The 26,248-nt window shown below is 41.5% G+C and overlaps 1 protein-coding gene across 1 annotated transcript in view; it reads right to left on the minus strand.

Moving 5' to 3' along the window:
• LDLRAD3 (low density lipoprotein receptor class A domain containing 3) overlaps positions 1-26,248 on the minus strand; it is a 108,177-nt gene that overhangs the window by 60,597 nt on the left and 21,332 nt on the right. Inside the window, exon 2 of the mRNA XM_053980926.1 lies at positions 13,448-13,594. Coding sequence (XP_053836901.1) covers positions 13,448-13,594 — 147 coding nt within the window. The remainder of the gene's footprint in view (positions 1-13,447; positions 13,595-26,248) is intronic.

Consider the following 26,248-nt stretch of genomic DNA (forward strand, 5'->3'; position numbering starts at 1 on the left):
GAGAAGCCTCTGGGGTGACCTTACTGTGACCCTTCTGTAGCTGAGGGGATCTACAAGAAAGCTGGAGAGGGACTATTTACAGGAGTATGTGGTGATAGGACTTAAGCTGAAAGGAAGTAGTAAATCTAGACTGGATATAAGGAATAAATTCTTTAATGTGAGGGGGGTGAGGCACTGGAACAGGCTGCTCAGGGAAGTTGTAGATGCTTCATCCCTGGAAGTGTTCAAGGCCATGTTGGATGGGGTTCTGAGCAATCTGGTCTAATGAAAGGCATCCCTGCACAGAGCAGGAGGACTGGAACTAGATGGTCTTTAAGATCCTTTCCAACCCAAACCTTTCTGTGAGTCTATGACTGTTACTGTTGAGCCAGCTTATTTACACCTCAAGCATTTCTCAGGTAGTTACAGTGAACTGCGCACTAATTACTGCATACAACATGCAAAGAGTACACAGCAGGAACTGCGCACTAATTACTGCATACAACATGCAAAGAGCACACAGCAGGAACTGCACACTAATTACTGCATACAACATGCAAAGAGCATACAGCAGGCATCCCACACAATGTGGCCAGCAGAGAAGCCTATTTCCTTCTTTTAACTTTACAAACATTTCTGTTTTAAAATGTGTCTCAATTATTTTGTAATCGGAAGTGAGGAAACAGGATGTAACAGATGCAATGTACAGATAGAAGTAAACTGCACAGAACTTGAGCATCTTTGAACTGAATTGTTGCCTTAGAACCTCTCCAAGAGCAATCAAGCAAAGTAACTTTATGCTGCTTCACAGCTACACATCTCAACTCAACAACAGATAACGATTTATTCAGCTAATCAAAACTTGATTACTTGCATGCAACAAGAGCAACTCTCCAGACAGAAACCACTGTATGCAGATGCTGCATTATTGCACAGCCATCAGTATTTTTCTGACTTTGATAATAAGCCACCTTAAACTCCTCTGCTGTGGTTAATTTTGGTAAGGGATGCTACAGCCACATCAGACAGCACTGTAAAACCAGATTCTTTTGATGAATGTGTGGTGAGATGCAGCATTTCAGTAAAGGCTTTACATGAAGGAGATGAAGGTTTCAACTTCAATTTACAAAGAAGGATTGATTTGATAACAATATGTAACACAAGCTACATGGCACCAGGATATGATTCCTTTCACCCCAAGAACTGATATAAACCCTAACACTGTTAACACTTACAGTTATTTTGCATCAGTTAACTGCTGTTTGGACTCTAAAGTATTTTCAGTTCTGTTCCCAACAGGAAAGCCACTGCTACCTGCAGTCACTCAGCTGCCTCAGCACTGAAAGCAAATGCATCATTTATTGGTTCACAGAGCTCTGGAACAGGGCTGTCTTGCAGAACAACACAGAAGTTTCACTTCCTCTGCTTGCTTTTTTCCTATCTAGAAAAAAGCTAGCACTTGAGTAATATTGTCAATATAAAATGTACTCAACAGTCCACTATGCCAGAACTTCTCCAGTTCAAAACTAAACAACAATTTAAGTTACTGAGTTATGATACAAAACACAGCCAACTGCAGAGCATTCATTGTACCTACAAAAAGCCCTTGGGTCACTCTTGCTTTTGCTCCCTGTTAAACAAGGCAGGTGAAAGAGTTGCTATATTTAAACTGCTAATGCAAACACAGAGGAAAAGAGCCTAAAACGTGCTTTATTTTAAAGGAAGCAATTTTATCGGTTTTTAAGTAGTGAAATTAGCCCAGTAGGAAGCCTCAGAGGCTGCCTCCAATATAGTAAACTATCAACCATTTACATGAGTAATATTTATACTGTAGTTAGCAGTAAGACAGAAAGGACAATGCTAAAGCAAAAAAAAAGCCAAGGCCATGAAGAGTAAATGGCTTCCTTCTAAAAGGTGAAAAAAGAAAGCACTTCAGAGCTGAATTACTATGGTTTGGCAGCCTTTAATTCTTGCCAGACAATAAGGCCCTAAAATAATCTTTCATGGTCTAGGAGTCTATGTTTTAGTCCTTCAAAATCGTAACAAAGCAGAGATGTCAGAGGAGAGCACAAACAAAAGCCTTGGTTTTCAGACATTCAGTAAAGCAGTTTCTCACTAAGAGAAGTATTTTAGAAGTTTGTATTCACTAAACAACCCAAACATTAACATCATACTAAAGGACAAAGTAAGCACAATTTCAGAGTTATGTTACTCAGGATGCAAACAGGCAGGACAGAACATCACCCTTAAGGCACTTTAGCAGCAGTACTCCTCAGGAACATCTGTGTGTCTGATGGCCTACAATCCCTCACTCCGTTCTGGGATACTACCTACCTGTTCTTTTTCTTTCAGTTGTGCCACTGATTCCATCCAACTGGTAAACCTGTCCAATTCCAAGCTCTCCAACTGGACTATTTACTGACCTCCACCAAGAGGATTAAATAATTAGCACCACAAACCCTCTTGATCGCCATGTATAAAAAGCTATCAAACATAAGCAGCTATTGCACTTGCCCCTACCCATGTGTAACTGAGCTTCAAATGAAACATTCACCATGGTCACTTAATTACAAATCTTCTTATAACTACTAAGTATTTGGTTGCTTAATCATGAGTAAAAACAAGAGCTAATTCCAGTTTGATAGTCCATGTTTGAGAGCCATCTGAGTAAGTGGCAAAAGGATCAACAGTTGCATTACAGCATCTTCCCAATTAATGCTGATGCTCATTTCATGTGTTGTTTAATATCCAGCTTTGCTTAAGAATTCTGATGTTTTTTACCTACCTGCAAGAAATATTCCAGGTCAACCACAAGATGACAGGAAGCAGCAAGAAACACAGAAGGAGACTTAAAAGCACTCAGTGATTTTGAGATGTGACTAGAAGTCCAGAGGTCTTCCACGTGTGTATATGCGCACCTACTACAAAACATACAACTACCTTTATTGAGAAATTCCTAGCTTTCTGCTATATATTCTAGTTATCTAGAAAAAGAGGAGTTAACTTCATTAGATTTTTACACAAATTATTACTGCATTCTAAGTAAGAATGAGACATCTAAAGATTGGTTTGCTGGAATCCTAGCACATGACAATACTTATTCCATTAAAATTAATACACAAAATCTACTGACAGCAGCTTTTCATTGCCATGATCCTTTCAGGATGCTAATTAGCATCTGGCTTCTCTCTTCCTAAGTTCAGGCCCTGCTGTTCGATTTTCTCCTTCCATATATATTAACACAATCCCCACCAAAAGGTGTCAATATAAAAAATAATCCCTATTTATCATCCTGTTAGGTATCCACCTGTCTAGAAGAGGTATGGGGATCTTTGGCAAAGGGGATCTTTGGCCAACTCAGTGAGCAGGCATTAAACTGAAGGACTCGGGGTGTGAGCTCCAAAGTGTCAACACTCACTACATCACATCCAGCTGGGGAACAAGACAGGCCAACCACAGCAAAAACAAATGTTCCTTATCTGACTACCAAGGTGAGATCCGGAAGAAAAACCACCTCAAGGGTGTCTATGGCTTTGGTGGATTCTTCTGCATCCCTTCCTTCATGAAAACGTGCAGGAACTATTACCTCTCTGAAATGCCTGTACACAAACACACACAGCACTGGGGAAAAGCAGGCAGAATTAGAGATCTGTGTGCACATTCCCACTGCAGTTACAGAGACATGGTGGGATAGCTCACATGACTGGAATGCTGTCATGGATGGCTACATCCTTTCTAGGAAATTAAGTTATTTTCTTCTCACAGACCAGCAACGTGAGGTGGTGGAACTGCTCTTTATGTGAGAGAGCAACTGGTGTGTATCAAGCTCTGCCTCGGGCTGGGTGAAGAACTAGACAAGAGCTCACAGCTAAGAAGTCAACATGTAAGGGACAACGTGGGTGACACCTCTGCGGGTGTTTGCTACAGGCTACCCTGTCAGGAAGGGGAAGTCAATGAGGAATTCTCCAGTCAGCTGGAATGAGCCTCACAGTCACAGACTCTGGTGCTCATGAGGAACTTCTGCCACCCTGATCTCTGCTGGAGAAACAACTCATGTGGACACATGGGAACCCAGGAGGCTCCTGCAGAGCACTGATGGTAATGTTTTGACACAGGTGGTGGAGAAGCCATCAAGGAGAGGTGTACTGACAAACAAGGAAGGACTGGCTGGGGATGTGAAGACGGGGGGCAGTCTTGACTGCAGCGATCATGAGATGGTGGAATTCAAGATCCTGAGCGGAGGAAGCCAGGCAGTAACTGGAATTACAGCCTGGACTACATGAGAGCTAACTTTGGCATCCTCAAGGCCAAAGGAATGTGGAGAAGAATCCTTTGAGTTATGGCCCTAGAAGGTAGGAGGGTCCAAGAGAACTGGTTAATACTCACGTAGCGCTTCCTCCAACCTCCAGATTGTTTAATTTCTTATTCATAGGGATGCACCAAAGGGGGCAGGTACATCCCTATGAGTAAGAAATTGAGTGAAGAGGGCAAAACACCTGCATGAATGAGCAAGGACTTTCTGGCAAATCTCAAGCAAAAAAAAATTAGTTTGGAATGTGGAAAAAGGGACAAGCCACTTGGGAGGAACACAGGAACACTGCCAGAGTAGGCAGAGAAAACGATAAGAAGAGCTAAGGTCCATTTAGAATTAAAGGGCAATGGATGTCAAAGACCTCAAGAAGGGCTTCAAGTACATCACTAGCAAAAGGAAGACCAAGGAAAATTTGGGTCCGCCCATTTGGGAATGAGGTAGGTATCCTGGTGACAAAGAATACATAGAAGGCTGAGATACTGAATGCCTTCTTTGCCTCAGACTTTGCTAAGGGCAACCCTTGGGAATCCTAAACCATGGAGGCAAGAGAGAAAGTCTGGATAAAAGTTGACTTTCCCTTGGCTGAGGAAGAACAGGTTAGAGATCAGGCAAACTTGACACCCACAAATCCATGGGCCCCAATGGGATGCACCGACATGTATCGAGAGATGCTACTGCTAAGCCATTCTCTATAATCTCTGAAAGACCATGGAGAACAAGAGAGGTACCTGAGCACTGGACAAAAGCCAATGCCCCTTTACCTTGCCCTAGAGAGGCTGTGTAGAGCTCTGTCCAGAGCTAGTGCTGCTCAGAGAACTTTCTAGAGTCTCCTCCTCTGGAGATATTAAAAATCCACCTCAACATGATCCTGTGCAATTGGCTCCAGGTGAACCAGCTTTAGCAGGGGGGGTTTGACTACGACCTTCAGAAACCCCTTCCAATTCCAATCATTTCATGACACTGAGACTCTGTGACTCCTTTGTTTCCTTTGGAAGCATTTAAAATGCACTAGATGGAGATGTACCGTAAAGCAGGGCACCACAAAGGTAGACTGTTAGTCCGGTTTACAAGGAAAGTCAAACTCCCAGAACACACTCTCAAAAAAATGCCACAAGTCTCACACTTCCACCTTTCACACAGATGTTAGCACTACTCAGAGCTACAGAGTATTCCATCTGCTGTAATTATACTAGTTACTTTAACACACTGTTTTTATATTAATGTATTTATTATTTACCTTTTTTGTTATGCCTGCATCACCCTTGTTCATGCTCACAGGGGATCTCAGAGCTCTTCAAATCAGTCAGTATTTGACAGCTAGCTCCACTGTTTGTATCAACCATTCGTCTGTCTTGGGACACATCCTTTTGCAGCAGAGGCTTGTCATCACCTCCACAATTACACATAGACAGTGACCAAAGTTCACAGCCATCTAACCCTCTGGTAAGTACTTTGAACCTTATCACAGCCACTCCACACTTTCCAAAGTAGCGGACAGGTTTGATGAACTAAAGACTACAAGTTCAGATGTAATACTTTTTGTGTTACAATCTTAAGGTTGTAACAAAATCCTCATACGTGAAAATGTGATTTCAATGCTGTAGCACCCCTTTTAAGATTTTTTGGGTTTACTTAGTTTTTTTAAGTGCCAGGTCGCTAAATCACCTACTTGTAAATAAGCAACTAATGAATACTTACCTTCTCCAAAATGTAGTGAGCCTTGATACAAGACCATTTCACAGCTATTTAGCTCACACTGCCTGTAAGCTGTTCACTAGCAAGACAGAATACAACTTATCAGCAATGGTAACTTCTCCAAGCTAAAAAATGCACCTGGCTAGCAACTACGGACTGCAGCAGCTGAGATGCCTTCACCTTTATACATGATGGGGCAGTCCAAAAACTTGTTGCAGGTATGCAAGGCTGGATCTTAATCCCAGGAATCTGTAAGCATCTCTTTAAAATATCACCCTGCATCTCATCTTCTCTAGATTTAGTCTACACTTGGCTTTAACTGATGTTTTAAGAAGAATTTTCTGGGGCTACTGAATATTAAATCAAAGTCAGTAATCTTTACTCATGGGTAGGATTAGTCCTGCCCAAGTCCTGGCCCACTGCTGTATTTCTAGATCTCAACTGGTTTAGACAATCCTCTCTGAATGAGGCAGACATTTCTTTTTAACAAAACACCACATCTCTTCAGTGCACTGAGCTCTGCCTAACTGAAAGCCTAGTATTTAAAAGGATAGGAGCCAGAGTTACTTTGTGCCCTTTGTTCCTGTACATGAAAACCATTCATTAGACTGACCCTGCTAAATGGTTAAATCCAAGCAAAGTATCTTCAGCTGTAATAACTATACTATCATAATAAGCACTTATTAAATACCTTATAAAGATTGTAGCACTCATTGTCTCTGCAAGATTTTTTTTCTCTGTCTTTTAAAGTGGCTATTAAAGCTGGTTACTTCTTCTTAGCAGTGTGGAAGTCATGATTTTGACTGCTCTCAGAGCAAACCTTAACAAGGTGAGGACACACATCTAAATTCAGACTGTCGCCAGAATGATTTGAGCTGTTAGTAATGACCATTTAGTACTAAATTTTGCCTTTGCCTCTATAGTAATTTTGGGACTTACAAAGGGAAAAGCACACATAATATGCCTAAGTATATCAACTTATGAACTTCCTGTAGAGCAGACTCAAAGCATGCTCTTAATTGAGGGCAAACTCCATGACTTAACTTTTTTTTTTTTTTAAAGTAGTGAACAGCAACAAATCTAAAGGCCACCTCCTGAAACATATCCTACATCAAAGAGGGCAGGACAAGGCAGCCTGACAGTCCTCATTTGAGGCTTCCAAGCATATGACATGGCTTTGAAGCTGTTGCAGCGACCACCTAAACCACCTTCTTCCTACTGCAGCCCGTGCAAGCAAGTGTAGGAGTTCTTGCACTCAAGAGCTTCTCCAATGACAGACCAACTTCCTCAGACATGACTTTGGCTCCAGTGGGATTTTTTCTTTTTTAAATACTTTCCAGCCCTCAGATCAGTTGTTAAAAAAAATACCTCTTTTGTAGAAACTGAATGCAATTAAGTCAGTCAAATTCACCTGAAGAAACCTAGCTAATCTGCCTTTGTTCTCCAAGAGTTTCAGTTTCCCAAATGAAAGGGTTTAGAGCACAGTAAAATATTCTTCACATGATCTAGGAAACCCGGGCTACTAATTGCAGAGTGCGGGTTTCATTTGGCATTGCTGTGAAAAGACTCTTTCTTCCCCAGGGCTGTGTGTAGCTGATCATTACGAACTCGTGGCCTCGCTGCTTCTCAGCGTAGGGAGCTCCAACACCTGTTGCAAGTGAACACCAGAGGGAGCAGTAAACACTTGTCTGGTAAGAAAGCTTCATATTGGGGGTGGAAAAAAGCCAAGGAAAATAAGGTACAGCAAACCTCGGGGAAACATTAAAATGGTTACTGTGTGCTGTACTTTCAAACTACAGTATACTGCTAATCCAGTTTAAGTCCCCACCAGTGCAGAGACAACGAAGATTTAGAGCAAGCGTGCAGATACAAACACTTTGAATGACGCAGGCTTACTTGTGCCACATCTCCCACCCCGATGACACCAGATCTATAAAATCTTCTGAGACTATAAAGCATTATACAAAACCCTGCGTGCATTTAGATAGATTAAATGGAAATGCAAACATACTCAGCATAGAAAAGATAGACACAGAATGGAATGTGACAAAATAGGTCATGTTTATTATACATAAACACACAGTTCCAACTCTACAGGGTAAAAGCAAGAACATAGTTAAGAGACACACAAGAGAAGATGAAATCAAAGATTAATATGCTAACATCAGCAATGAACAAGTAATTACAGGACTATCTCAAATGTTATTCTACTTACCTGACTAAGTTAAAAATGCTTGCAAAACCAGCAACAGAAGCATGGTCAAAACCATAACAAGAACACATTCCCACCTCATACCTTCATCCTTGAACTATGGTATGCAGCCTACCAGAGTAGGAGTTCCTACGGTGTTTGTCACCAGACCCTGGGTTCAGCAGGGGTCCCAAGGGCTTCAATTTCCTGACACAGAAACAGAAACGTTCTTACCAGATCTACTGGACACTTGGATTAAACTGGTTTCTCAGATTGCCCAAATACAAGTCACAGTGCTCAGGACCTTGAGAGTTAGCCTGCTACTGTGCAACTGCAGAAAAGCTTGGCTCACCACACCATGCTGAGTGCAACCCAGGAAGGTATATACCAGTGCAGGTATTACACAACCTTCAGTTCTGATTGCACTGAGTTCCCTGCAAGCACACGTGTGTCAGGCAAAGAGACAAAACTGACATTTAGCAGAAGCCTGCTTGGCAGGTGGCTTCAATACCTGTCTAGGGAATACTAATTATAATGGACCATTTTCATGCAGCACTTCATTTAATAAAGACATTCTCCCCCATGGAGGAGACTTGCTCTGTCTGAAGGACGATCAGAGACCAAGGTTTGATGACGATGGATTGCTGGTGATGAAATGAGCTTTTTATTACCACAGTTCCGGATGTTCCTACAGACCAGCTCTTGCTAGCCAGCCCAGGAGTGTGTTGGCAGCACATACTTACAAGCATGGATGATGCCCCATCGTTCAGATATCTATATAATCCAGTCACAACTTTTAGCATTGACTCAGAAACCAGCTGCTTTACCTTTATGTTTGTGTTGAATGAGCAACAGCGCCAACTGGAAACAGAAACAAGTGAGACGGAGGTTTCAAACGTGAGAACACGCTGCCCCAAGGCTATCCCTTGCACACAGTTTTCTTCTAGCCCACAGCCAACACTCTTTAGCCCTTGGATTAACACAGATAGTCACTGATTAACTGTGTGCCACTATATGCTAATAGCTAAACATATGAATTTGGCATCTCTCAGAAGAGCGACAAAGGAAATCTAGACTCCTAGGTATTTGGTATGTCTCTAATTCTGGCTGCTGTCATGCCAGGCACTTAGCGTGGATGATGTGCCATGCTCTGAATCCCCACCATCTGCTGCTCGTTAGCTGACAAAGGCAGCACATGCCATCTCCCCACTAGATGCTGCTCATTACTGACAAAAGCCATTCTGTGTTCACAATGTTTTCTCTGTAATAATCTAATACAAAGATGTACAAAGAGCAAAGAAAGAGGAAACAGAGATAACAGAGTAACTTATGAGCTTAACTAAGAATATTAGTGCACTCTTAAATCTCAAGATGAAAGTCCTTCCAAGAGTGAGATACAGGTCTTGGCTCCAAAGGAATAGGTCAGCAGGTAGATATAGAAGTCAGCACCAGAGATAATCCATTTACCTCAAAATGTTTCAAAACATGCAAGCATACATTTCTAGGCTCCTTCCATTCAGGCTCTTGTATTTTGCAAAATTTTGTATCTTCCATACCTGATAACAGAAAGAAGTGAGTGCTGACAGCATGCAGCTCCCAACCTGACCAGGGCAAGTACTAACCCCAGGTATCTGTAAAGCCTGGTATGCAACCAGAAGAGGATTTAGGATCCATGCAATCAGTCCCTCAAAGCTTCACAGGAAAGTCCTGTTGGTAAAGATTCTGCATTTGTTAAGAAGAGCCTCAGCTTCCTTTATAAATCATCTACACAGGTGAAAAGCAGTAGTAATAGCAACACTTCAAAGAAATGTGTGTGATAGATACTAGACAGACTGAGGAGCAATCCAACCGATGAGAACCAGAAGATGGGGATGAACTAAAAAACAGTTCTCCACTGGGAGATACACTGATGATAGCAGTTTACTCAAACTACAGAGAACTGGAAGTACTCACAAAATATTCACATTGATATGGTAAATTAATCTTTTTCAAGCTCAATTAGTTGCTTGGAGGAAAAAACAAAGCAAGGTTGTTTTTCAAGTAGTAGTTCTTATGAACAACAATGAGAAGTCACTGTCTCAGTTTATTCCCTCCCTTCCATGCTCTTCCTCAACTCTCTTCCCCAGATAAAACCAGGTAACATTTTTCAGTCATCACAAAAGGCAACAGTATGAGAAATGTTCTGGGCACTAAACAGCACAAAGAGAGCTGGCATGGGACGTGTTAAGGTGACAGGTAAGGGTAGAGAGGAAGCATGGAAGATGACAGATGGTATATGGGTATGTGGGTTCTGGCAAGTGTGGGAGATGAAGGAAAGGCCATAAGCAAAGTGACATGGTTAACAGAGATGGTCCTGCAGAAGAGGAGACAGAAAAGGGACAAAAGGAAGAGAGGGAAGAGATAAGACATGAATGGACAATGTGCAGGTAATTCTGCTTTGCATCTTATTTCCTCCTCACACCCAGACCATCACTTTTCCACTTGCTGGCCACAAAAATCCAGGACCAGAACTGGAGATCAAAGTTTTCCTGTTTAAAGGAGGACAAACAGGTTGAGATGCTACAGCAACAGAATTGATAAAATATTGTTGGACATCCACATTCAACTGTAAGACAAATCAGAAGAGAAAGACTTTCCACATAACCACATGTGTGGATGACTACTCCCTCATGGTCATGCCACAACACAGCATACTCATCTTCACAACAAATGAACTCTGTAACCAAGCTCCTATTCACACACAGACATGTTTAAGCAAGGTTAACACTTTTCAGTGTGAAATAGTTACTTGATGAGGAATCACAGACAAAGCAGCTTAAAGTACAGCTGTGAGTAGTAACACACTGGGAACTCAGCCATCTCATGCTGCTAATGCAACTCCTATGGCTTTGTGCTCACCATCAACAGCTCAGCTACTGCAAAGCAAAATCACAGCAGAAAACAACTCAAATTTCGCTGCAAGGTAAGTTTTAGGAAATAGAGCCCTGTTCCGATGGAAGGAAAGTAAACTGTAGACTAAAATGATGAAAAAAAATTATATCTATAAGGCTGCTTTTCAGTGCCTTATATCTGAGCTAGGAACAAATCTAACACCAGATTTGGTCTGTATAAGCCCATCCAACTTCTGATTACTTTATAATGTAAAAGACTGGTCGGAAACACTACAAATGTGGAGATTCAAATGAGCACTAGCTCCATTCTGTTTTGGCTTATCTGACCTGTTAACAGTAGGCCAGCATAAGATTCACATCGATTCACATCCCTGCAAGTCTCTTTTCTGTGCTAGTTTTACATTTGTGAGGGTGATCCAATAGATAGATGTATGGCAAGAGGAAAGAACAGTCTAATTATCTCCATCAATTTGTGCAGGATCAAAAGGATGCTCATCCAGGAAACTGTCAGCCAATCAAGCCAGATAAAAGTATTTGAAAAAAACCCAGGAAGGACAGTTCTGCAGCGATTTAAAATTCATAGCTGCAGCATAGCCTACATCACTGAGGTTTATTTGAGTCTGTGGTGACAAGAACAGCTTTTATGAACTGCCATTTTTACAGCTATTTATATTTTATTGTCAGTTACTATGTTTATTACTGTCTGCAATTCACCAGACCCAACTGATTTTGGTAAGGAAATTTTTGAACAGAGAGTCACAAAGCACATTTTCTTTTTACTGATTCCTGAGTAAATACCCAGTCCAGCCTTCATTAAGAAAATCTTCATAAACATCATCTAATTGTATCAAATGAATAAAAAATATGTAAGGCCGACAACAACAACATTCTTAGAGACACAAAAACTCCTGGTGTGCATCCTATAAATACAAAGAAGTACTGTCATTCAGCTTGTTTTAAAAAGTAAAAGCGGCACACCAAAAGTCATGCCAGCAGTCTCTTTACGAGCCAAGTAATGAGGAACCTGAGTCACACAGCTGTTGTTATCAGGAACATCTCACTGAAAGGTACAGGTTGAACTTTAGGTATTTTTATTCTTGCCAAAGCTCCCACTGATATAGCTTCTGCTAGGGTTTAAACACATATGCATGACACTGATCAATACTTGCAGTAGGCCTATCCTTTAATGTTAACATTTAAGTGTGAAAAATATTAAATTAACCTGTCTTCAATGTTACAATACAAGTCTGATGCATTACAAAGACTGCAAAGCATTAGATACTTCATACAGATAGTTTTAATTCTTTAGAAAGTGAGCAAAACTCACTGGCTGAAAGCAAAACTATGTATGGAGATTTACACTGCACAGGTATTAAAGCCCCATTATTTAAAAGGGATGGATTACTGGGGTTAAAGAAGAGGAATTAAGTTTAAAAAAGCACGAGCATTTAACAACTCAAGTATTTCTAGTCAGGTGATTTGAAAGAAGTTATTCTTTTTTCCTTCTGCTCTATCAGCAAAGCTAATGATGTCTTGGAAATGTCCTGGGAAAGGTAAGCTTCTTATAAATTCAGTTTAAGTGTAACGAAAACCTCTGTAAAGTATACACATAGAGAAACTACATTTGCTACATGAAAATCAGTTATATCTCAGAAATTTCTCAGTTGCTCTAAAATCACATGAAATTTGATTTTTTTCACTCTCAAATGGATTTCAAATCACAGCATTATGCTACAGCATAATTTTGCTGTCTGGTTAACACATGTAGGCTAGAAAGTTTCACGTTGTGGCTGAGTAACATCAACTAAATCTTACTTAATGCTAAGAAAAAGATTAAATCACAGACAAGAACCAGATCAGACTTTTTAGCTCTCTAGAACTAAAAGTTCTTTAGGAAGGATTAAAACTTAAAAACACCTATTAGTAAATTAATTTAGCCTATTTTTTATAAAGTTATTGTTAAAGTTCATAGAGTTAAGAATTGCATTTTGATTGGAGAGAACAAAAATCACAGGGTACACTCAATTTTGAAATGGAAGGAACTAGCTTTGATGGTCAACTTACAGCACTACACCAGTGCACTGAAGCAGTACATGCAGGATCCCTAAAAATCACAGAGCATCATATAAGAATTGTAAGTCAAGTCCATCTCAATTTAGCCATCAGTTCAGGTACCTTCCCAAGAGCTGTATTAAAACTGGACACTGAAGAACATTAAAGACCTGAAAGATTAAAGCCTGCATGTTTTTTTCCAATAAGATCTAAATGAGGAAAGTGGCAGCAGCTTTATTCCTTTTCTAACACAGAACACAGCAGTAGCACTGGTTAGCCAAGCCCTGTGATAAAAAGCATGATAAGGTCACAGCAATGGTCACTTACGGCATTCCTTCTCATCACTGTCATCAAAGCAGTCTGGCAGCCCATCACACTGCCAGGCCCCTGGGATACAGCGTCCATTACTGCACATGAAGTTTCCAGGAATGTTGCATTCATTCGTGACATTATTCCCAGGCAACAGTTGGCTGTCTGTGGCAAATGAGAGAGAGGTAAGTTCATTGAGGATTTAACAAAGGCAGCAAAAGGTGTCACTGAGCAAGCTGTTTATCACTGGTTGAATGAAGATGAAACAAATGGACCCTAATCCTGGTTATTTTGTCATTATCCTATCAGTATCCTGCGCCTGCTACTTGGTAGCACTTTCTTTTTCTTAAATTCTCATTTTATCTGTTCTCCATTCTCACACACTATTTTGCAGATTTCCTCTTGCTATTTTCTTTCTAGGAACACATGTGCAGCCTCTATGCTGGTCAAAGCAATGTTTGTTTAAAAATATTCTCTCTTCTTCACAGGGTCAGTCTAAACAGAATTTAAAAAAATGAGGCTTACATGAACTCAGCTCTATCCTCCCATGCTTTTGTCAGATTAGTACTTAGCTTGCAGAATATTTTGTTGTTGCTGTTACTAGCCAAGGGCTACGCACAAGGTAACACACTGACTAATTCGTATTAGATTTTCAATTGAGTTTTAAATATAGTGCTTCTGATCAAAGCTAGAATTGAGCTTCTTGCTGTCAGTACAGTCCCCTGGCACACACTTGTTCACAGGCTAGTAAGGCAGCTGGCACACTGAGTCTGCTAGGTGGAGGGGGCACAGTAGTAGGATACTGGAGATCAAGAGAACAGTGAGAGAAAGAAACCTAGAGATCTGCTGTCGAGAGTCAGCCATTTGAATCTACCATTTTCCTCACTTTGTGCAATTTTTTTTTTGAATGCAGATATCACAGAAACATGAATGAACTTCAGTGAAGGAAGGATAATGACACTCAGTGGCTTAAATAAGTATGAAAATGGCATGACCTGTCACAGAGCTGGGGGAAGCTGAAAGACAAACCAGAAAGAGAAAAAATAATATCCTTCCCCTTGTCTTCCTGTCATATTCCAGACTAGTGCCAGGCAACATACACTTGGAGTAGGTAAAAACCCTAGAAATACAAACGTTCCCAGGTAAGGATGTCACAAAAACATGTCCTCCTTGCCAACCTGCATACCTTCATGGTTCTGAACCAGGAAGAACAAACTAAGCTGACACTAAGCTTAACCACTTACCTGTCATTTTTCTATTTTGAGGATAGCCACATTATTTTTGGAACTCTGGAGGAATGGCAGAGCTGTAGTTGGTTCCCTCCACTGCCTATCCCTACATTATCTTGCTTCCTGTTGCTCTTAGAGTCCAACTCCTTCCTCTCCCAGGAAGGCCTGAACACCAAGGGCAAGGAAAACTATTATGAACATAACATGGTGAGTGCCCCATTCTTCAGTGCTGCACAGGGCACAGAGCAGATCACAACTGCCAGCATAAGAAGATTCAGGCAAGACCTTTTGCCTAGCTCATTCCTGAAGCCCCAGGGAGGAATCTGCTTTGTACAGGCACCTTTGGAGAACACATCTACCAAAATAATAAGTTTTATAGCATGATTAGTTCATGAGGCTTTTCAGAAACTTCTAAATCAGCCAAATGTAGATTGTTCCCTTCCTCCCCCACAACATATCACAATACTCCATCCATGACATAGGCAAAACTGCTAAGTTTCACATCACTATTTCAAATGATACCAGAGGAACGCTTCAGGGAGGCAGTCTCTTTAAGCCTATGTCTGGCTCAAACAGTGTATTTCCTTTCAAATGTTACTTCTTGCAAATAGCTGACTTTCCTGGGGATGTTTCAAGAATCTGCCAGCACATAGCAGATGCCTTAATGGAAGTTTGCCGTGAGCTGTTAAAAGACAATGTAGTTCAGAAAAAAAAGGTGGAAATAAGGTCTCCAGAGCCACCTGTAACTCTCATGCTGTATGTAGCACCTTAAAGAAAGAGAGTGACAGCCACCAAAAAGCATGTCCAGACATGCAGCTGGCAATTAGACATCTTTTAGCAGTGTCATTCAAACCTCAGTTTCATTCCCTGGATCACTGCTCTTCCCATGGAGAAACAGCAGGTTTGCTATCTACACTGTTGCAGCCTGCAGTACACTGGAACAGACTCATCTCCAGCTCAGTCAAGCAGGGCCTTCACTGCTCCCAGCAGCTCCTGGGGAAATGCACCCAACTTTGCCTCATGCCCAAGTCCCTGACTTTAAATCAGCAATGGCAACAGTTTGTCCTTGGCTACCTGCCATGAAACACTGAACAGATACCATGCTGTCAATCAGCACCCCCAGCTAATGCAGCCTTACAGCATCCCTGTTAAATGAGTTCTGCACTTCTGTGTTCAACCAGCAAGGACTATGATGTTGTTTTTGGTGGTTTTTTTCCCCTTGCAACAGTAATCAAACACACTGAGCTCAGTCTTTGTATCACTGACATGTACCTGCTAAGTAATTACTGAATGAAAATCACCACACTCAAAGAGCTGTAGGGTGAAGCTCTCAGCATTTACACAACCTTTTATTAGCAAACCACTCCCAGTGCATGAACACAACCTCTGCCTGCAACTGGAGAAAATCTACCACAGTAATACAAAATTACAGGATGCCATTGTCAGATCAAGATAGGAAAGAGATACCACGGCATTCTTTGCAATGCAGAAGTTCAGTCAACGCACTCAAGCTAGTTATAAAGCAAGTAAGAGCTTCAACAGTAGAATCTAACTCCCTTCTCCACAGTCCCCCTTAAAAGCAGTTTCAGGTCAATATGGTACTACTGGGAGACTTTCCTGGTAATTTTCATAACTTTCATTAGAATTTACAAGTTCTTGGATGTTACAAAACAGAAATGTCCTGGCTAAGAATAAATCTCTGATATAAAACAGAGTTTATTCAAGCTTGACAACAGAACTAGAAATTACCAAGACTTTTGCTCTCTCAGAACCTAAGCAACTAAGGCAGTATATTTAGGCAACATCAAAAAGGTGCCAACCTCATGTCACCTCTCTCCATTGTTCTTCGCTACCTTCTTATCTAACCTCATATATCTCTCATCCAACCTGCTCCCTTTCCACATGGAAGCAGCGCCTATTTAAAATAAGAAGTCCTTCTGTGAATATTTAAGTGAGATTTCTTTGTGACTTGGGCAAGTTGCTAGCTAAGAACCAACAGCAGGTCTCACAGCCACCTGTCCCAGCTACAGAACTGCCTTTGCTCCATGAAGCTTCCTGGTGTTCCCAACAGAAAACATAACTGGATGCATCTCAAGCACTGTAACACCTTCTGTGCAGAATAACCAAACGTCAGCTCCTGTCAGATCTACTGCTGTTATCCTGCTGAAAAGTTTCAGCCATGATCTCCACACTCTTTTAATGAAAAAAAAATTCAACCAAGCTAACTAATTTTAGAGATTTTTAGAGTTTCAAAAAGCAAAAAGCACAAACAAAAACCAACTTTCCTAAAAAAGCATTACCAAGTCCTTGTTTCTTTAACCAACTCCTTTAAATAAATTACATACTTCTACCCTATTAGACTGAAGCAACATTCCAGGAACAGATACCAAATTTTGTACTGAGTAAGTTGTTTACAGGATTTCCTTTGTCATATAACAACCTCATCATCAATATTCTTTTAAAGCAAGGATGTATTACTAACTATTTCACTGAACAAACAAAAGGTAGCGGCAGATGAAGATAGTTGCAGACAGCCCTACTCAAGCTTTGCTGCGGAATGGGAACATGGGAACTCTGACTCGATCCAGTTTCAAAGCCAACCAATACTTCTCTTAAAACATGACCTTCATCAGCTCCTAGGAGAGTTGCATGTTACAGAGAGCAATTTGAGAGTCACAGCCAATGCATCTAGAAGCTTGTATGCATTACTCCATGCCCAAAAAATCCATTGGTGGATAAAAAACTATCAAAACAATGGCACATGTGGAACTGTTTTAAATGGTATTACTCCTTCTGCTTCCCTCACACTTTGCAAGTCTCCCCTTTAAAAAAAAAAAAAACCTCAAAGAAATCCTCAGTGTGGTCCTCAGCTCCCAGCCCTCAGGAATGTGATGCTCCTGCCCACTCAGCACACGGCCCAATGCAGGACTGCACATGCACAAGGAGAAGCAGTGTCACAGACACACTCAGAACACACATAGAAAAGACCAAACTACATCATCATGATCATTTTTCTAACAAGGTCCATAAAGATGTCAGGTTTTGTGTAGCCAACTTGCTGCACTGCTTGTTGGCAGAGGCAGAAACTCCTTCAGTGTGGCAGAGCTGGCATTCTGAAGTTGACATATTTACCCTGCAGCCTCTTTGATTAATTTTTAATTCAACCCAAATAGGAGCTACACGGATGTGTTCAGTTAAGTAAAGGAGGAAGGAAAGAAGGGGAAAGTAGTCCATTTTCACTGTATCACACTGCTCACTTTAAGCAGCATACCATCTGGGCTGAATATAAAAAAACGGACTCGTGTTTCACTCTGAAGGGGACTGAGTAAGGAAAATCAATCTGTTTTAGCAGCCACTTGCAAAAATGTTGGTATCTAAATATTTAATATTCCCCAAAAAAGAATCAGGGAAAACCAAATGAAAGGACAAGTCCTACTGAGCAAGCACTTCACACTGTATTAAGAAAGCAAGTCAAGGATATCCTTCACAAAACCACCTTTACCTGAAAGCACTCCAGAGAATTGTGCACATTACAGAACAATTTACGACTGATCACACAGCTCTGTATCAGTAAGAGCAGGCAATCAGCTTGACCAAGGAGGTTTTGAGGAAGAAATACAGGACACTTATGTGTTCATTGCCCTCATGAACAATGCCAGTAATGACAGCCTCATGGCAAAAGGGATCTCTCACCAAGGATGAAGCATGAACTCTTCACCACCAAAGCTTTAGCATGTCTTTTGTGGGAATCATGGGATATTTTCAATGGATTGCTGCTTAAAGCTTTACGTATGTGAAGAGAATTATTTTGATCAGGATGGTATGTAGCTGTGAGGCTGAGGGTTACTGATGATACTTTCCTGACACACCATGCACACATTATACTCCATACTCATTTTTAATTTCTGCTTAAAATCATGAAGCATGTGACTCACTCCATGTCTACTTTACAGAGATCTACTAATGCAGGTGATGCACTCAAGAGGAGGAATTCAAAAGCTGAGCACGAAGAAAGTGCTTTGCCTGTAAATTTCAGTTTAACATGTGCACGCACAAGCTTCACTGGCAATAGAAGTATGTTGTCAGCAAGGTAACACCAGTGGCATTAAGACAGACTTGGATTAATGCTCACTGCACTGAAACAGAAGGCAGAGACAATTTGTGCTTATGGGAAAAAGTCAGGACTAACACAGTCACCCAGAGAGACTGTGGGACAAACATGCTCAATCTCTTTATTACACTTCACCCCTTGTTAAAATGAAAACAAGGCACTAGTTTTGAAGAGGAAGGCACCCATACTGAATTCAAGCACATAGGGTATAAAAAGATTGCTCATTAACAGCACCAAAAAGGAAAATACATCATGAGTATGAAGTTTATTTTCCATCTCTCAAATAAACACCTTTGGGATTACCTAAAAAGTTGTTTGCAGCTGAATGTTCATAAGTGTATCATGTAAATCAGCAAAAATGCCAGTCTTCAGTTTAATCTGCTTTCCTATGCACTGCTGCAAAGATCCTTGCCAGAACAGAAGAAAAGCATGCCTGTGCACATTCAGGCTGGCATTGGGACGCAAAGAGTAAGACAAGTGCTCTTGCTCTGCAGTGAAACCTCAGACAACACCTAAGCCATCTGCCACAAGTAAAGGACACCTGCCACTAATTATCTGATAACTTAAATCCCCTTGAATAGTTTTAATCCCTATACTCCCCTATCCTCATTTAAACTGCCTGATGATTACAGGGCTTATACTATGTTAGAAGTTATGAGGGTTATTTGTAAAGGCAGATTGACAGTCCCACTGCAATACAAGTGCTCAAAAATGTTTCTTCATTGAAGCAACAGGTAATTACAGATTACTCAAGGAACTCCTCATTGATCAGATTCAACTTCACCTCCTTCATTTTCCATGAGATGTGGTATATTTGGTATCTGGTATTTTCAAGATTTAAAATGGATCAGTCCTAGCCAAAAGATCAGAAACTCCTGTGGTAACTTCAAATTAAACACTAAATATTACTGAGGCAAGTCAAAGACAATGGGAAAACCATCCCTCTCAGAGCACTAAAATGGATAGTTTCTTTTAATTTAGACAGAAAAACTACTGTGGCGAGGAACACTGACTACTATTCAATGCCCATCATTCACCATTCATTCCTCACTGCAAAATCTGACTTTGATGAACTGGAGATCAATTAACCCATCGTGGTCCCCACTATAAATAACACAATATGCATAGAACAGAGTATCTTCTTTTAAATATCTTACAGCATTAGTTGAAGCAACTGATACATTCCCTGTAGTAGCTGGCTGCATTTCAGCACTTAGCCATGGAAGCACCTTAATTAAATATAATCTTCTAAACCATTCCCTATTAAACAAACATTTGCTTTTTCCTTGCAACAACACGCACAGGAAGTGAGCCGAGGTGAACAGGCTTACTTTAATCCTGCACCCTTCATGGCTGGATTCTATATTTGGGGGACTGGGCATTTCACTAAAGCTTCCCCATTCGCTTGTCTCAGCAGCAGCGCAGCTGCTTGAGTACACACCAAAAATACATCCCCCAGGTCTGCGGGCTCTCGGCACACTCAGCGTGGTGGAAGGGAAACAGGCTGTGGGCCATCAACAGTGCAGAGTGAACACAGCTCCAAACTAGTACACATTTAAATAGAAAAAGGAAGCAGAAATAAGTAAGGAGGAAGGAATACTTTAGATTACTGAACTGGGTGTACCTCGAAAGACAAGCATTCTCCAGCAAGAAGGTCAAATGGAGATTTTAAGCTGCTCTTATCCAAGCTAGAGCTACCCACACTGCTCCCTTAAAGAAGTGGCAAAGATAAAAACATTTTATTTTTAATACCTTTGAAGGACACCAACTATGTGAAGTCTAACAAGGGCAAGTGCCGGATTCTGCACCTCAGACAGGGCAACCCTGGTTGTGTGTACAGGTTAGGAAATGAGAGTCTGTAGAGCAGTGCCACAGAAAGGGTCCTGGTCTGTGGGAACTTGGATCTGAGTCTGCAGTGCCCTGGCAGCCAGGAGGGCCAACCCTGTCCTGGGGACATCAGGCACAGCCGGGCAAGGGAGGGGATTGTCCCCTCTGCTCTGCACTGGGGCAGCCTCACCTCGAGTGCTGGGGGCAGTTTTGGGTGCCACAACATAAAAATGACATGAAGCTATCAGAGAGTGTCCAAAGGAGGGCCATGAGGATGGTGAAGGCCATGAGGATGGTGAAGGCCTTGAGGGGAAGCTGTGTGAGGAGCAGCTCAGGTCACTTGGTCTGTTCAGCATGGAGGAGACTGAGGGGAGACCTCATTGCAGTCTGCAGTTTTCTCATGAAGGGAAGAAGAGGCAGGTACAGGTCTCTTCTCTCTGGTGCACAGTGCCAGGACCCAAGAGAATGACCTGAAGCTGTGTTAGAGCAGGTTTAGGTTGGATATTAGAAAAAGATTTTTCACCCAGAGGTGGCTGAGCACTGCAACAGGCTCCCCAGGGAAGTGGGGAGCAGCACCAAAGTGGTCACAGCACCAAACCTGACAGAGCCCAGTAAGTGTTTGGACAATGCTCTCAGGCACAGGGTGGGATTCTTGGGGTGCTCTGTGCTGGGCCACGAGTTGAACTTGATGATCCTGATGTGTCCCTTCCAACTCAGCATGTTCTATGATTCTATGGCATGTTGCTCTAACACCGCCCTGAGGAAAACATTATTTTTGTCTTCACAAAAACAAAAGACTAAAGAAATTATACAGTTATGCAAAAAACCTACAACAGATGTTAGGACAGAATTTAGATTTCATTATTCCTGTCTTTCATTTAACAATACACTTGTAATTACTCAGCATCAGTTTTTGTATCAAACAGATGTACCTACGAGAAATTAAATGGGGAGCAGGGGTAAACAAGAAGATAGTAAGCTCATGTGATCCACCACACTATTCCAATTTCCCATAAATCAGGCAAAGCTCTGCATTCTGCCCAGAAAATACTGAGATCATGCCTGAAATGTGATAGCAGCAAGACTGAGTCTGATTCATTCAGCATCAAATTTAAAGGAGTAACAGAAGAGCAACAGAAGTGATGAAATAAACCCTCCCATTTAACACTCTGGGTATTCTATTGCTTTTCTAATAATTGGGAGGGGCTAGGTTTAAATTTTCTCACATGAAATTCTATGCCAATAAAAAACCTGCCTACCACAACTAAGTTTATGTTTCCCAATCAGAATCAGAACATTAGCTTTGAAAGATCAAAAGCTTATAATTGCCCTTTGAGACTTGTTTCTGCAAGGACTTTTTTTGCGGTGTACAGATGCAAGAGATCATAAAAGGCTGCTGTTAACCATATTTTCTTGCTTAAAAGCATGTATTGAATTACCTGCATTTCAGGACCTTCAGAGAAGATAGTTAGCTGTGCAAATTCTGGAATGTTTACCCTTACTAGCTGGGCAAATTCATCTAGGCCTTACACATGATATAAGAAAAATCCCACAGGTGTTCTGTCTGGAGAAAACAACTGAATTCACTATTAGGTTATTTCCCCACAGGCAAGTGGTACTTCAAGCTGTTCTGTTGTGTCACATGACAATCACTTAAAGCACTGCTCCAATGAGAAGTAATCACAAGGACTGGCAGAAGTTAACTGCGAGGCTGTAAAAGTGTTAATTCTCTGGGGAAAAAAAAATCTCCACAATGTCAGTTGCTCTAGGAGCATTTTACTATAGCAGTGGTTAAAGTATGCTCTAACTTACAGGCATAAAACCCACTGAAGTCCTTTGGAATTGGTAGCTGATACTGGACACACTCCCCCCTCTTTTACATCCCAGCACATGAAAACATCAATGCCCAAATATGCAGCAGTACAAAAACACAGAAGGAGAGAGAGTGCTTCAACAGGATGCTAACAAAGTATCATCGTGCCTCTTCTTCAGTGAGTAGTCACTCAGAACTTTTAACAATATTTAATATTTCTGTAGTCTTATGTCTCACCACATGGATCAGACATAGAATCAACGTTTGCAAGTGAATGCAGTTTAAGCAAGAGCTACATATTACAGGAAAAACAAACAAACTGATATCGCTGACTAGTAGGCAAAAGAATGTTTCAGCCAGAAAGGAAAAAAAAAAAAAAAATTCAACCATACAAAATGACAACCTTTGCACCTACAGAGAGACCATAGAGTCCAAGTCCATGTAATGATGACAGTATGGAATGGTATTGCTGGTCAGGGGCAGAAACACCATGTCAAACTTTTCTATGCTGCTTTCTGTACAAAGCTGATTAGCTAAAGGTGCATATCCTCAACAGTTCAAGCTGATTTAAATCAGAGCAGATAGAGCCATTTTTCTTTAACCCTGGTCATAAATTCCTGTCCTCTTCTTCCTCCACCACAGGTGGAGGAAGCTTTAAAAGTAAGTTAACTTAGTGCCTGTAGTTCTCAGTGCTGCCTGAATCAACCCACCACGAAGTTTCAAGAGCTTACACCATCACAAAAGAGAAAGGAACATGCATGCCCCCTCCAAATTAAGACCACAACAAGGACTGTAGCCTTCTCTCAGGCTAAGTCAGGTAACCTAAAGCAAATACCTCTGCCATTTTCAACTGTACTAGACACCACTTAGTTTTACAAAGTTGCTTGTCTTTACCAACTATGCCACGACTGCTTCTTTAAGCAGCAAAGTTTTCAAGAGCACTAATTTCTTCTTGGTAGCTGTATATCAGTCTTCTCCAGTAAGGAAAGCTGCCTGTCAGAACCAAACATGTCACTCTGTGTCCCAGCAAACGTGTAAATGGTAAAGGCTGGTTTCCCACACTGACATCTTACTGGTGTCACAGGAACTTTCCTGTCCGACTACCCAGGAATCACTCTGGCAGTCACACTCCTACTACCAGACACTGCCACTGCTGGGACTGTAACCCCTACACAGTGGGTGGCTCAGTGATCCAGTGGGTGCACTTGACTCTCTGCACACCCCACACTCACACCATCAGACAAGGTCTCCTTACTGCATTAACCCTGGTTTCCCATAGTGCAGTCTCAAATCTCTGGCTCCTTTAAGTAATTTAACCATGGCGCATAACACAAAACCAGCTCGAGCTGGTGCCTCTGGAGAGGGAGCCTGAACAAAGGAATTCCCGTGCTTTCATACCTCAGTCTGTGCTGCCAGTAGTCTGGGGTCTTCCTACTGAGTCCTTGGCTCCTGCTGTGTCCCAGGGTCTGGTCATCTGGCCAGTGCCACAGGTCCCTGTGCCCTCTGCTGTGCAAAGGGTCAGCACCAGGTCACAGCCCCTTCCTTATCTGGGGCTCCCAACATTTCTCCCACACAGGGCACAACCTGCAGCTCTCACTGCAGCTGCACACCCAGCACCTGCTCCAATTGTATCCCTCAGCACTGGTCACTGACAATTTCAAAGGTGTGCTAGAGTCACAAAGTGCAGGGCTCTGAAAGCAAACTCACTGTAGAATAATGAAGGAGAAGGCAAACCAAGATGAAGTTGTGGTTTATCTAATTTATTTAATGATTATCTTCCTGATGATAGAGAATGGCAGAGGGACCTTCCCCTCTGCAGAGTTTGCATTTAGGATGTGACAGCACATCAGGAGGGGAAGATAAGCTGTGCTACTGGTCATGAGGGGAGAACCTGGGCTCTGACAATGCATAAAAAGGTCACATCTCAAAAAGAGCCTGGAAGAGACAGATGCGTGTGAGGCTCCACAGAGGAACCAAGACCAAGAAAGGCCAGGATGCAGGACAGAGTAACAAAACAAAACATAAACATTGATCTTAACAATAAAGAAAAAACTCATAACCCTTCACTCAACAACACTGAGCTAATTTTCAAGTGTGAGGAGACTGATGACAGATAATCATGATTTTAATCTAGACAAGAGACAGATCTGCAGACTTCCCTACCCTAGGAAGGCAACTCAGCTCCTGCTTTGAAGTTTTACCCTATGAAAAGAAAACAAGGAGACCAGAAACCTCTCTCCTGAGGCTCCTAAAAAAATCTGGAAGAGGGACAAGAATATTTTTCTAAATACACGGAATCAACAGTTAAAATTAGAAGAACTACCAGAAGACAATCAGAGTCAAGGAAAGGCAAGAGTTCAAGAAAAGGGAAAGATTGTAATAGGTAGTAGTGACAGTGAAGATGGGATAGTACTCCTAAACAGAAGCATCAGCTGGAGATAGATGATAACCTCTTCATATACATGCAAATCCAACAAAGAGGTAAGAGTGAGACTGAAAAGAGGGCATTAAATGAAGACCATGTATACTGGGTGACAAAAATTGATGCAAAGTGAACTTAGAACATCCCTGAATCTTTAAAGAGAAAGGCAACTCATTGCTCACCAGCTGCAGAATGCAGACCTGGACCCTGTTAGGAAAAAACAATTTTAACAAAACAGAGCCTTGATTTCAAGCTGGGTTATAATCAGCTGATTTTAAACTACCCTATATATATATGAAACCATGACAAGCCATGGGGCGGCCACAGCAACACCCTTCAGACTGTCTAGGAACTCTCACCGCTCTCACAGTATTTTGGAGACCCCTGCTAACATACTAGTCTAATTTGACCACAGGAGACAAGCCTCTTCAAATGTCATGCTCCAGGTCCACTTGAAGAGATTTTGCCATTACTTTAGAGTTGAGAGGTTTCTTTTTATAGAAGACTGTGTATTTGCCCTTTTCCTCTACCTCTGGTTACATGTCCTCCACTAGGTAAGCCTCAGAGAGAGTTAAGTGGGGGCAGAAGATGGGGCTCAGGAATGACAGATGTATACAAGTAATGGTTATCTGAGATTGGAAATTTTCCATCATCACTACCAGAGACCTAGAAAATAATCATTTCAAGTGAGAAATAACAGCTTTTACGACCACTTAAAGTATGATTTTCTCCCATTCCAACGGAGCTCTTTGATGTGCTTTACACAGCAATAATAAAAATTTATCCAGAAGATAAAGTTCCTTGGTGTTTGCTGCATGGATTAGACTGCTGATGCTTTCTGTAAGCAAATCAAAACCAGAAAAAAAAATGTCATTTGCATTTTGTCAATAGGAAACGTGCTGTTAGGCAGATATATGGCAGGGATTATATTGAAGTGAGGGTCTCACTCTTTTCACTGGAGTTTAGTTTCACCTTATATCTTTCACTTTTTGTACCAGAAGCCATAGCCAAGAGCAATGATGTTACCCTGTAGAGGAATGTAGAGAGCGCCTCCACACAACAGGACATTAACATGGGGAGTACTGTGCAATCTTCCTGCAAGGCACTGGTGACCGATTCTTTCCAGCAAATACTATCACAGCAAGATACCATTCCACATACCACGTACCCCAAACTGCTTTTGAGCTAGCAGTAAAATCAGGGGGTTGAATGCAACATAGATAATCTTGGAGTTTGGCTTTTTCAACAGTTGCTGTATTTAACAGCACAGCAAAGAGTGAAGAATACTGAAATGAAGGTAGACAGAGGAAGATTTAGCAAAAAGCAGAAAAGTTTTTCATGAGAGCATGAGAAAAATGAAATTTCTCCGGGGGCAGTGGATCCAATTGTAGACAAGTGACTCTGTAAAGGGCCACAA

Source organism: Vidua macroura, chromosome 6 (assembly GCF_024509145.1).
Source record: "Vidua macroura isolate BioBank_ID:100142 chromosome 6, ASM2450914v1, whole genome shotgun sequence".
NCBI lineage: Eukaryota > Metazoa > Chordata > Aves > Passeriformes > Viduidae > Vidua > Vidua macroura.